This window comes from Sus scrofa, chromosome 1 (assembly GCF_054392235.1).
Source record: "Sus scrofa isolate SSC_HxYL_T2T_F1_AM1 chromosome 1, Sscrofa_HxYL_maternal_Yorkshire_Landrace_v2.0, whole genome shotgun sequence".
Classification (NCBI taxonomy): Eukaryota; Metazoa; Chordata; class Mammalia; order Artiodactyla; family Suidae; genus Sus; species Sus scrofa.
The window spans coordinates 145,110,618-145,125,102 of record NC_139383.1 but is presented as its reverse complement, the minus strand read 5'-3'; the positions used below and the strand labels follow the sequence as shown (position 1 = coordinate 145,125,102).

Sequence of the window (14,485 nt, the reverse complement as noted above, 5' to 3'; positions counted from 1 at the left end):
CGGCCTATATCATAGCCACAGCAATGCCAGATCCGAGCTGCGTCTGCAACCTACACCATAGCTCTTGGCAATGCCAGATCCTTAACCCTCAAACCCGCTGTGGGTTTGAGGCCAGGGATCAAACCCACAACCTCATGGTTCCTAGCTGGATTTGTTTCCACTGCACCATGATGGGAACTCCAATATTTGAGCTTTAATAATACTACCTGTAAATGTATTATGTTACTACTATCTATGTAGTCAGATGGAAACAACATAATTTATGAAAAATTAATTATTTTTGAGTATTTTTGTAAGAGTTAATATTAACAATGCTTTATGATTAACATTTGTTAGTTCATTTCATCCAGACAACAGCTCCAAAGATAAGTATTACTGATACCACCTTATTAAAAATAAGGAGACTGAGCTCATAGATATTAAAGGAACCACCCTATCCATATGTATATGAGAGGTTATAGAACAAAGTCTTGCAGCTGAATCTCCTGACTTGAGATGCTTTTTTCATTTTAAAAATACTGTGAGGTTATGTCTTTGCAGTCAGAAACAATCTATTGATATAATGAAATATTCTATCAGTTTTGGTAAAGGGAAAATTATTCAAATGAGTAAGCTATCAAGTTAAAAAAAGGGTTTAATACCTACCTATTTTCATTTGGATGTTCTGCTTTTTGGAAAAATAGGAATATATGTAGCCATGTTTTTCAAAGGAGGACAGTTATTTTCTTCCTTGAATTCCATGAAAAAGTAGGATTGTGAAAGTTAATCCTTTTTTTCCTTTATAGTTTATGGCCCTGGCAATCATAAGCTGTGGTAATATTCTGGAAGATAATACTGTGGCAAAATGCTATATACTATTGTCATATTTGAGCAGAAGATTTCTAAAATTGTTATTACTTAGTAAAGTAGGCCAATGTTAGGAAAGCAGATATTGACATTCTCAGGCTATAACTATGTAGTTTTCTGATTGTTCATAGTCTTATTGTAAATGGTTTAAATATTTTTGACTGAACTGATCAGTTGATGTGGTTAGCATGAGAAATGACTTCTTTATTTGATGCCTAGCTGATGGAATCCATTTCACACAGGAGGAATATGGCAGTCTAGCCAAAACCTCTCACATCTCATATGATAAAATAGGGAACCGAGAGACAGGAAGTGATCTGCTCAAGATCATACACAAATTATGTAGGCAGATGCCTGACTAGAACTCACCTGTGATTCCAAGTCCAAGTTCTCTTCCAATAAATTACCTTATCTGATTTTATCCTACTATTATTCAGGCAAAACTTTGGGTACACACTGGAATGGAACATTCCTCGACAGGTAAAACATTTAAGAACAGTTAGGCCCAGTATTATAAACATGATTGCAAAGAGAAGTCCTAAGCTGACAGGAAGAGAAAATAATAAATGGCACCTTTTTCATCTCTAAACTCTCTAATACCAAGAAAACACCTTAAAGCCCTTGCCTTGGGTAAAAAATATTTGAAATGCCAAATCCGGTTATCAATTCATCTCGATATGTGTCTGGAAGGATTACTGCAGTTCAGTATATTCTAAACCTGTTTATATCCAGCATCACTTCTAAAGTTCCAATAAGAGTGCCTATTTTTATTTTTATTTTTGAAGTGACACTAACCTGAGGAGAAAGGAAAAAAGAGTATGTTTAAGCCATTCTTCAAAGCTCATCTCCATGAAGCTATTTTGATAGTTTTTTTTTTTTAAGGATGCAAGCTGCAGCTAAATTAGTCTCACTCTCACATTCTCTGAATACAAATAACAATGAACGTGATGTACTTACAGAATTTGATAATCAAATTTGAAATTCTGCTTATTTATACAGTTACTATGTCCTAGAATTGAAAACAGAGACAACTAGTCACAGAGGAGTACTTTTAGTCTTACTGTTGTCACATCTTTAAGTAAGAGCAAATGGGGACGTCTTCCTGTATGGCATGGAACTGCAATGAGGAATTTTCATATGGTCAACCCAGGCTCTCAGTAATGCCATAGAGATAAGCATAAAGTTATTATTATTATTATTAAGTACTTAATATTATCTGTTAAATAAATAAAGTTGGGTACCTCTGAGTCAAAAAGTTGATTCTACTATACATGGTGGGTGATTCATTTTAAATGTCTTTAAGAGGTACTCAATAACTCTTTTCTAGGGTATGTAATGCCTCCATAAAATTATCAGTAACATTCCTTACACTCACAAAGTGTTCAATATCACTGAGAGAAGACAATGACCACAGTTTTAAAGAACGTAGAAATATCTTTCATGAATTTAACTGCACTAGCAAAATGAACATCTTCCAAACCACTTCTGTCTTCAGTTCCTGATTATTCCCATGACTCAGACCATTTAGATTTTATGTTTTAGATTACTCCATTTTACATCTGATTACCACATCAGAAGGTTCATAACTGATTTGAGATCTACCATCTTTCTACTTGCCATGAAACCACCTGTGCTAAGAGTTTGAGGAATTTTGATGCAAGCATAGAGGCAATGATAAATTCTAGGTTATTATACTTAGACCGTTTAAAAGACCTACTTAAAGATCTCACATCAGTGGGATTCTATATACATTTCTAAGATAGATCAGTTACACTTTATTTTTCAACCTTTATAAGAGATTCTGTTCTTTATTATGGCCATCAACCAGGAAACACAAAATAAAATAACATTAAAGTAGAAATTAAAAATTAGTATGGTGAAATGGAAACACATATGTTATTAAATCTCAAGGGTCAACATGGTAAATCAAGTTTTGTAATTTTTTTAGTGGTTATTCTGCTATTCCTGTGTTAGGTAATGGTATTGCTGGAACAGTAAGCCTTTAACATCTGTGCACTTTGGATCACCTTAAGCCAGCTGGTTCCTCTCAAAATTGCTCATCTTTTGTTCTTATTAAGTTTTGACCTGGGCGCCAGGCCTTAAGACAGCTATGTGCTTTCTGTAGCCAGGATATCCTCTTCAAGACTGTCGGACAATTTCAAATGATCGATGTGCTAGTCTGGTGCTCTGGTATTTTTCCCTTTCGCAAGTCTCCAGTAAATCTACAGCTCATTCTATAAGAATGCTAATTAGGTCTATTCTTATTTAACCTCATACACATTTTCCTTGTGTTCCTATATTTTGGAGGCAAACTTGAAATTTATAATAGTGTATTTCTAAAATATTTTTTACACTATTACATATAAATAAAACACATTTCAAGGGAAACAATTCAAGCAGTGACCTTCATTGACTCTCTTCTCTCCAGACCTGTATCATTCATCCATCCTACAAACCTGAAGGATGTTTCTTTAGGTCCACTTTGAAAAATAGAAATCATGTACTTACTTGCCCTTTACTCCTTTTCCCTGCTACTTCATGCTGTTTTTACTCTTATTTCGATGGTGCTCTACCCCTTCCCTCATGATCAGAGGCAACCAGTCCAGGAGGTTCTAGACTCCTCCATCCCTAAAGGCCATTTTAGGTTCTGCTCCAGAGGTTCACCAAGAGACTCTCATCTCACAAAAGCCATGCCACTAACTGAGTTGCACTCTTCCATCAGTCAAAGCCCAAGCAAGGCAGTGTCTGGCTCTTTTAGGCTGTCAAGCTTGCTTCCTTACTAGAGATGTTACAAAAAGACAGACCTCCATTGATCTCAGGGCATTAATTCTAAATCATCTGCCTTCGCACATACTGTATCACATTTTCCCAACTAATCTCATGATTGATTGTCCTTTTTGGACCTGACCACTCATTCTGAGGCTTAGAACTGAATTTTTGGCTTCAACATTTTGCTTTCATCCTTGACCATATTTGGACATTTTCTTTAAGTTACCTCCTTCAGTAAACTGCTGGGCTACTAAGCTTCCAAAGCCTGGTAACTACCTCAATACAGCCCCTACAGGGAACACATCCAACATGTGCAACCTAACTCTGGAAGTAAGGCCAAGGTTTCCTATAACAGATACCATTGGGTCACCTAGCAAAACTGGAACACAGATGGAAGATTAGAAAAACATATCAATTTTAAACTTATATGTAAGCCAATATTCTTATTCTTAGAAAAAATACACACTGAAGTATATGAGTAAAAGGCCATTCAACTAACTTTCAAAAGGTTCAAAAAATGTGTGTGCACATATATATATACACATTCATAAATAAACTCATAATACATACATTTTATACACACGCACATGCAAAGGGAGAGGGAGAGAGAGTGAGTGAGCATATGCATCTGAAAAGAGAAATGAGGAAAACTGTCAATAATAAGTGAATCTGGCTAGAAGATATATGAGTATTCTATGTCCTGTTCCTATTCTCACAATCCTTCAGGGAGGTTGAAATAACTGCAAAATAAAACCATAAAGAAACAAAAAAATTGGGGGTTCTCTGACGGCCTAACAGTTAAGTACTTGGCATTTTCACTATCCTGGCTCAGGTTACTGCTGTGGCTCAGGTTCAATCCCTGGCTCAGGAATTTCTGCATGCTATGGGTATGGCCAAACAAACAAACAAACAAACAAACAAAAATTGTGCTTTAGAATGCCAATAGCTTCTGCATATCAAGATACAGTCAGCTATGGAGTGGGGGTGAGAAGACCTGAGGAAGGAAGGAGAATTCATTCAAGAAATCTCTTAACTGAAGTGCCTGGTAGTCAGAAAGGGAAAGAAAATACTTGGATAACTCATAATTGGAAGGGCAATTCCTATAGAGGTAAGAGTACATTCATATGCCCAGAGAAGATTTCTTTATTCTTTAAATACCATAAACATTTAGGAGCTGAAATATTTGTATTTTACGGAGATGTGTAAAAAAATGACTTTGTGTATTAATGTCTATGTTATTTGTAATTCTACACACTAAATGTAATACATGTAACTCAAATGTAACAATAAGAGGATCAACACTACTCGGACAGAGTTAATATGCACTAATCTGAAACTTCACAGATAAAGAGAGACTGCCAAAATAAACAAGCCAAAAGTGAGAAAGGACATTCAAAGTACATTATTGTGTTACTGGAACATCTGGTACTAACACTGTCAAGTTTCCATATGTTCTCAAATACTTATTTATGTAACAATCAAATGCTAAGCATTCCAGCTGCACTTGTAAACTTTTTACGAACTTAAGTCATATGCACAAGCTCAGCTAAATATACTTGACAGAGGGAGGAGAGTGAGGAAACTATTAACTCTCAGAACTGAAGTCTAATTGCTGTACAACCTTCTGGCAGTGTTATGGATCAGTATGTGGTGTGAGAGCTGAGCCACTGGCTCATGTGAAATTCGTTTCATTCTCGTAAGTAGAATCAGAAATATCTAATCAAACATCATGATTTAGCAGGTACCTTTTTTTGGACATAATTTAGTCAGGAAAGAAAATTATAAACAGATTAAAAAAGTAGAGCAAAGGACATTAAGAGAAAAGTATTTGATACTAAAGTGAAAAAAATTATTTTCCTCAACATATCCTAGACTAGTACAGGTAATCTGACTGCTTGTGGCAATGCATGAACTAGAAAATACAGCATGAAAAGAGGAGGCACTTTTGTAGGATCATCATCTGATATTGCTCCTAATGTAAATTAATTGCATGAGACTTAGTTCCTTAGCGACAGGATAAACAGTAACTATCTTGAATCCATTTGAAAGAACATAAAGGCAAGAACAGAGGGAAACAAATATTTCTATACTGTTTTTCTCTTCTACTAACAAAAGGAAATGGGTATATACTATTTTCCCAAAGTTTACCCAATCATTGCTTTGATCCAGTTTCTAGAGTATGCAATACTACAGAAAGGAACTAACTCACAAAGTTCTTTAGTTTATGAAGAGAAGATCTTAAAGTGATTTCTTCCAGGTTGAGGTTAAAAGAACATATTTTTGGGGGGGAAAAATAAGTTATCTCCTCCACCAGCAAGTCAATCTGACCAGCAAGATTCTGAAACTTTCCTTTAGAATTAAGGAATGCTTCATAGTGAGTCATTGATCTTAAGGTGGGACAATCTGTGATCTTCCTGTATGCACTTTACTTCTGCACTTGGAATTACAAATCTTGGGCCTAGGGAAAAAAAAAATATTTTTTTCCCTATGTAGTTTTAGATTAGTGGTTCTTGACCTTAGATGTATATAAAAAAATCTCAAACCCAAGTCCACACCAGACCAATTAATTCAGAGCAAAACACAGGAACCAGTCCCATGTGATGATGCAGCCAAGACTTAGAACCCTGCTTAGAATGAGGATGGCATTCTTTAGGGATTATGGGATTACTTTTGCAAAAATAGAATTTTTCCAAAATAATTTGGAAGTACTAATTGTTCCTCCTGTTCCAGACTTCTAATTGCGTCTGGAAGTTCGGGATTATAAACACAACTTTGTATTCTTTTTTTTTTTTTTTTTTTTTTTGTCATTTTAGGGCCACACCTGCAGCATATGGAGGTTCACAGGCTAGGGGTCAAATCGGAGCTGTAGCCACCAGCCTAGGCCAGAGGCACAGCAACACTGGATTCAAGCCACGTCTGTGAACTACACCACAGGTCACAGCAATGCCTGATCCTTAACCCACCGAGCAAGGCCTGGGATCTGACCCACAACCTCATAGTTCCTAGTTGGATTCATTTCAGCTGTGCTGCCAACACAACAACTTTGATTCTTCAGACTCTACCTCTTCTCTCATCTTGAGACTATCTTAAGGGCTGATAAGTTTCTGTCCGAGGATGGGTAGACAGGTGGACAGGTGGATAGACTTCTAAGCTCTACTCTTTCCTCCATTTTAGCTGAAGGACAGAGGAACAAGAACAATTCTTTTTTCATTTTTGACAAATAATGAAAAAAGTAGTAAATTCTACATAGAAAAATTAAATTACATCATGAATGTGATGGAGAGGGTGGGGTTTAGGCGGCACTTAAGTCATAAGGAGGTCAGGACATAATACAGTTTTAAAAATGCCTTTTGGAGCTTTATGAAACAGTGTGGCATATATGTGCAGATTTTTGGGCAAAGTGTCAGCCAATGGAATAATCGGAATTCAACTTTAAGAAGAGTGACTTTAAGTTCGGCTCTCCCTGGAGAGTTCCAGGTTACCACGTATTGTCTCAGAGTAATTACCTTCTTTGTCTCTCAAAATATTCTGTTTGGATCATAAATTACATTGCAAGGGATTAGAGAGTTCTTACTGAGCAGAGAACTCAGTCTAAAAGTAGAGACAAGATCATCTACAGCCATACAACACTGAACATGCCCAATCTTGTCTAAAAGTAGAGACGAGACACATGAAGGACATAGTAAATACTCAACAATTATTAGCTACTATAAGATTATTGTCATTATTATTAATTCACAAGCAATAGGTTTTTTTTTTTTTTGTCTTTTGTCTTTGTTGTTGTTGTTGTTGTTGTTGTTGTTGTTGCTATTTCTTGGGCTGCTCCCGCGGCATATGGAGGTTCCCAGGCTAGGGGTTGAATCGGAGCTGTAGCCACCGGCCTACGCCAGAGCCACAGCAACGCGGGATCCGAGCAGCGTCTGCAACCTACACCACAGCTCACGGCAATGCCAGATCATTAACCCACTGAGCAAGGGCAGGGACTGAACCCACAACCTTATGGTTCCCAGTCGGATTCGTTAACCACTGCGTCACGACGGGAACTCCCACAAGCAATAGGTTTTAAGGATAGTTTACATATGGAAAGGAAACAAAAATGTATTCCCTCAGATTTCAATCACATCTCTACAATTGAATATTGGTTTTCTCTATATTCTCACATAAGGTCATGTAGTGTCATCTTTGAAAATAAATGGCAGTCTTCTTACTCTTTTTTGTATGTAAAAATGTAGTTCAAGATAATTACAAGAGGATTTTTGTCTTCAAAAATGTCAGGACTTATATAATGAAAAGATAGCTTTTAAATTATTACCAAACAGATAGCATTCCTTATGATTATTACCCAAGTTTAGCAAATTATGTTCAATGTTTTGGGAAAAGAAAGTAAAAATAAAATAAAATAAAAAAGATAAGAATGGCACTTAGATCTGCTTTAAATATAGCTATCTGAAATGTTCTCTTGTTTTGACTTATTCCAGAAGGGAAACTTAAAACAATGAGTAAATGAGTATAAGTTATGAAGAGGCATATTTAAATTCAACATAAGGATTTTTAAAATAGAGTTGTCCAACAGAATGGTTTGTTTCAGGAAATGATGAGCTCCTTTGCTGAAGATATCCAAATTGAGACCGGATAAGCATATGCCAAGGATGCTGCAGGAAACATTTCTGCACTGTGTGGGAGATTAGCCAACAGAAAATGATGTCTTACGTTCTTTCCAATGCTAAATTTTGTAATCTTATGACTGTTCCAAACAAGAATAACTACTTTAATGATATAAGTTCTGGGGGCCTGGTTAAGAAAATGAAAGTGAAGTAAAACAAATAAACTTAACTTAGGTTCCAGGGAAAGCAGATTATATTAAGAAGCCTTTTTTTTTTTTTTTTTTTTTTAAAGCTAAGATAAGACAAGTTAGTATATTCTAAAAGTACATGCTTTATGATGCATGCAATTATTTTATAAGATTTAGTACAACAATAAAGTGTGCATTTCACCAAAAGATAAATGAACTAAAGAATAAGAAATCATTTGCTGAATTATGAAATTATGCAAAACAGGAGAAAAAGAGGCTAGGAAAGAAAGCCAATGAAGATCTGGCCGAGTAAGATTTTCTATAGTGTCACAGTTCAAAGGGTACAAAAACTATAGCATTGTCCTAGCATTGTCCAAGAAGTTTTAAATATATAAAATATTCAGACACTTCCAAGGGGGAGAAATCCTGATTGAAACCCCCAGGATCTCAATTAGAAACCCCGGTATCCACATACTAGAAAAGCAGAGCTAACCAAAAGGTAGATTGAGCATCACCAAATATGAAATTGAGTACAAGAATTAGAATAAGGTAATCTACCAACATTTTATTGGTCAAACAGATCCATTGAGAACATAGCATTATCCAGAGTTACTACAGTTTAGCATTAATAAAAAACAAGAAAACAGATATGGCACAAAATAGGACAGGAGAAAAAACCCAGATCAATAGATGATCCATTTATCAGGTTGGATAAAAAGAGCTATGATTAATAGCTTCAAAAAATAAATAGCATGAACTTACAGATTCTAAAAAAAAAAATCAAATAGAAATTCAAAGACTGAAAATGTAGTAACAAGTTAAAAACTCAATAGGTAGGTTAAATAGAATATTGGAAGCTGAGAAGAGGATAAGGTATCCAGAAGAAATATCATAAAGTATTTGGGCTAAAATTTGGTGAATAAAAATTACACCTACTTGGCATCTTGGAGAAAAAACAGTACAGGAAAAAACTGAAGAAATAAAGGCAAAGAATTTCCAAATTAAAAGGATTAAGTCAAAGAAAACTGCACATCATAGTAAAACTGCTGAAAACTACAGACAAAGGGGGAAAAAAGCCTTGAAAATAGCGAAAGGGAAAACTGTATTTTACCTTCAAAATACAGAAATAAGAATGATAGTTGACTTTTCAACGATAATAATTAAAGACAGATAATGGAATGATATTTTAAGCTGCTGAAAGGAAACTGTCATCCTAAGATTTTATACCCACTAAAAATACCCTCCCAAAGTGAAAGTAAAATAAAGACATTAGCAAACAAAGAAGAAGTAAGTGAAACTGTTGCCAGCATATGGTCATTAAGATAAATACAAAATGAGTTCTGGAAAAAGAAAAATGATTCCAAGGAAACAGTAATTCAAGAGGAACAGTAAAATGTGGGTAAATATAAATGAATACTGATAAAATAGTACTTATGATGTGTTCTGAGGAATAAGAGATAAACAGGACTAAAATGAATGACAACAATAACATAAAAAACAGTGATGTATGGACTTAAAGTATTCTAAAGTCCTAGCATTGTCCAGGAAGTTTTAAATATATGAAATTACCTTAGGTTGCAATAAGTACAAGCTGAATGGTGTGTTCTTTGGGATTTGTAATAAAACATATAAAAGAATGAATAAAATGAACAAAATATGATCAAGCTTAAATAATGTAAAGAAGGAGAAAAATGAATCCAGTGAGAAAATGAGAAAATAGATGATAAGTATAAACACAAATGCATGACTGATTACATTAAAAGTAATTGCTCCGATTATGGCAAATAGTTTCAAACTGCATTAAAAATACAGCTAGATGATGCTTACAGTTGATATTCTTTAATTATAAGAAGAGACAAAATTTGGAAGTGAAAGAATGAAAAAATGCATACCAATGGAAACACTAACCAAAAATTTGGTTCAGTGTAGTTAGTTATTCTACATTGAAAGTGGATGCATGATAAAGGGATATCCATCAGAAAGATAAAACACTTCTAAACTTGATCTCATTTACCTTCAATTATCTGGAGCGAAAATTGATAAAACTTAAAGGAGAAGACAACTCCATTAAACTACCTCTCTCAATTACTGGTAAAGAAAAGAAAGAAAAAAATAATCAAAGCTATGGAAGATCTAAAGAATACTTTAAAAAATTAAAGTATAGTTGATTTACAATACTGTGTTATTTTCAGGTATACAGCACAGTGATTAGTGGTTTTTTTTTTGCAGATTGTATTTCATTTAGGTTATTATAAGATATAGTATATAATTCCCTGTGTTATACAGTAAATCCTTGTTGTTTATCCATTATATGTACTGTAGTTTGTACATGTTAATCCCATATTCTTTATTTGTCCCTCCTCCCTCTCCCTTTTGGTAACCATAAGTTTGTTTTCTATGTCTGCAAGTCTGTTTCTGTTTTGTATATGGATTCATTTACATTATTTTTTAGCTTCCACATACAAGTGGTATCATATGTTATTTATCTTTCTCTGACTTATTTCACTTAGCATAATATTCTCTACGTCCATCTGTGTTGCTGCAAATGGCAAGATTTCATTCTTCTTTGTGGCTGAGTAATATTCCATTGTGTGCATATGTGTGTGTATATGTATATGTACATACATGTGTAAATATATATACTACATCTTCTTAAACCAATCATCCATTGATGGGCTCCTGTATTGTTTCCATATCCAGCTACTGTAAGTAGTGCTGCTGTGAACACTGGGATGCATGTATTAAAGAATACTTTTAATAAACCTATCGTAATTAGCATATATACAATATGCATATATTAATTCATAAAATAATAAAATAATATATATGCATATGAGTCATTTACCAAAAGTGATCATGTCCTGGGCCATGAAGCCAGCCTCAACAAATTGCAAAAGACCAAAAATCATCTAGAGCACATTCTCTGACCACCATTTAATTAAGCTAGAAAACAATAGCCAAAAAAATAAAAAAATCTTTGTTTCATGTTCAAAACTAAGACTGTGACATAGGAATATGCTTATATTTATTTTCAGTTAATTACCAAAAAATCTAAATAGTGTTTTAACATTTCATAGATGAAATAATAAATAGGCTTGCTTTTCTTAATTATGTATCCCTCTAAAACTTTCCCTTTTTAAAGATGTCACTATACATACCTGGGATCACTAATATGATAAAGACTATAGTTGAATTGAAAACCTTGTTATTAAAAAAGAACAAACCTGTCAACTTCCTTCGCATATTTAGTTAATTGCCACAAAGAGAAGAAAATCTTAAGCATGTCTACTAACCTGATAGACTGATGGTCCAATGCTAGCAGGTGTCCAATGAGAAATACTCTGAACATGCAGAACCTCTTTAGGATGAGAGAGCCCATAACCAATCTTCCTATCACTCTGATGGACAAGGCAGTCTACTGAGAAAAGTACTTCTTCTGGCAACATAGTTTCTACACATATTCTGAAAAATAAACCAAATTCAAAGATACAAGGTAAAACAAAAATCAAAACCAAAATCCAGAAAATCAATGTGTAAAGGATCTTCCTTAATTACTGTAGTTCAAAGTAACTGATAGAATCTAAATTTTTATTTCTTATCCCTTTCCATATTCTACTGAAGTGGCTGTAGAAATATAAATCTAAAAATATATTTGTAGCAATGCTGCAAAGTTAAAAGAGTGCTACTACCATACAAGAACAGGAACGAATTTATGGAAGGTATAAAATAAAATTGGGAAAGGAAAATTAAAAAAGACTTGCAATAAAGTTGAGAATTTGCAAATCCAAAAAGGAAACAGGAAGGATATTACGTGCAATAAATTCCTATACTTCTCACCTCTTTGACATTTTACGTGAGGTTATGTGAGAATTAGTCCATTCAACCTTCCAACAGTTCGCTAAGCTGATCTTTGGCTGCTAACCTGTGTGATTTTTAAAGATCACTAATGATTTCATTTTCACAGCAATTTTTTTTAAAAAAGCCATTATCCACCTGAAAGTCACTAAAGATAGTAAATAAAATAATTCCAAAAGTTTTTTTTTATAATTTCCCAAATCAAATTCCTCAAAGTTTGTATTGTTTTGCTGTTGACTTTGATGCCTCTTTGGGCTTGGATTACTTTTGAATGTTTGGTCTTGGTTACCTATTCATATTTATAAGCAAGGATTATTGACCATTGTTACATAGAGTGTATTTAATGTGACAGCATTTCCCTGAGTCTGAAAGCAATGGATGTTGATGACTACATGGTGTTGGCCACACTGTCAGGGCGGCTTGTGTAACACTGCATGTCTTTTGGTGGGGTGCACTACCTTGACTTTTGGGGTTCAGCAATCAGGACAGATCCTATCCCATTAAAATCTCCTTTGGGATTCTAATAGATCATATTTGGATTTCCAGATTTGTGGCTTCATCCTGTACGAAGAATCAGCTACACTGACAGCAGGACACTGGTGCTGTTCTACCATCCTGCCAACCAAAAATAACCATTCTCAGTTCCCTGCACCCTTTAATCTTGGGTTTATTAATAGGTTTCTTTTCTTTGGGAGGATATTTTCTATCTCTGTGGCGCTGCAGCCTCCCCTTGGTTGAGATATGCCATCAATTTATCCAATTTGTTTTATATCTTCCAGAAATTTGCACGTCTAATAGCACTCTTCCCTGCTTTCTGAAGCTGCTATAGATTTATTATTGTTTTTCATTTCATGTGTCATTTCAATGAAATTTTGGTAGGATGGAAAAATATAAGCTGTTAAAATGTGCATTGAATGAATATATAAATTTCTATGGTAATTCACTTGAATTATCTGAGCAATTAAACAAATGTAATCTTTTTTTAATTACTCAGTGAATTTATTACATTTATAGTTGTACAATGATCATCACAACCCAATTTTATAGGATTTCCATCCCACAACCCCAGCACATCTCTCCACCCCCCAAACTGTCTCCTTTGGAAACCATAAGTTTTTCAAGTCTGTGAGTCAGTATCTGTTCTGCGAAGAAGTTCATCGTGTCCTTTTTTCAGATTCCACATGTCAGTGATAGCTTTTGGTTTTGGTATCTCATTGCCTGACTGACTTCACTTAGCATGATAATTTCTGGGTCCATCCATGTTGCTAAAAATGCCGTTATTTCCTTCCCTTTAATGTCTGAGTAATACTCCATTGTGTATATGTACCACATCTTCTGGATCCACTCCTCTGTCAATGGACATTTAGCTTGTTTTCATGTCTTGGCTATTGAAAATAGTGCTGCAATGAACACTGGTGTACATGTGTCTTTGTGAGTCATGGTTTTCTCTGGATAGATGCCCAGGAGTGGGATTGCTGGGTCAAATGGTAGCTCTGTTTTTAGTTTTCTGAGGAATCTCCATACTGCTTTCCATGGTGGTTGCACCAATTTACAATCCCACCAACAGTGTAATAGGGTTCCTTTTTCTCTGCACCCTCTCCAGCACTTATTGTTTGTAGACTTTTTGATGGTGGTCATTCTGGCTGGGGTAAGGTGGTGCCTCATCGTGGTTTTGTTTTGCATTTCTCTAATGATGAGTGATGTTGAACATCTTTTCGTGAGTTTTTTGGCCATCTGTATGTCTTCTTTGGAGAACTGTCAAGATAGATCTTCTGCCCATTTTTTGATGAGGTTGTTTGTTTTTTTGGTATTGAGCTGCAGAAGGTGTTTATAAATTTTGGAGATTAATCCCTTGTCAGTTGCTTCATTTGCAAAGATTTTCTCCCATTCTGTGGGTTGTCTTTTCATTCTGTCTAGGGTTTTCTTTGCTGTGCAGAAACTTTAATTAAGTCCCATTTGTTTATTTTGTTTTTGCTGTCATTACTCTAAGAGGTGGATCTGAGAAGATGTTGCTGTCATTTAAGTCGGAGAGTGACTGGCCTATGTTTTCCTCTGAGAGTTTTATAGTATCTGGTCTTATATCTAGGTATTTAATCCATTTGGAGTTTATTTTTGTGTATGGTGTTAGGGAGTGTTCCAATTTCATTTTTACATGTGCCTGTCCAGTTTTCCCAGCACCACTTATTGAACTGGCTGTCTTTTCTCCATTGTATGTTCTTGCAT

The 14,485-nt window shown here is 34.9% G+C and overlaps 1 protein-coding gene across 4 annotated transcripts in view; it reads right to left on the bottom strand.

Moving 5' to 3' along the window:
• LOC146406408 (uncharacterized) overlaps nt 1-14,485 on the bottom strand; it is a 146,008-nt gene that overhangs the window by 105,134 nt on the left and 26,389 nt on the right. For all 4 annotated transcript variants that reach the window (XR_014814573.1, XR_014814575.1, XR_014814578.1 and 1 more), the window contains exon 2: nt 11,701-11,869. Coding sequence is in view for 1 of the 4 variants with exons in the window: in XM_084975174.1 (XP_084831300.1) it covers nt 11,701-11,853 (153 nt within the window). In the remaining 3 variants the exon portion in view is untranslated. The remainder of the gene's footprint in view (nt 1-11,700; nt 11,870-14,485) is intronic.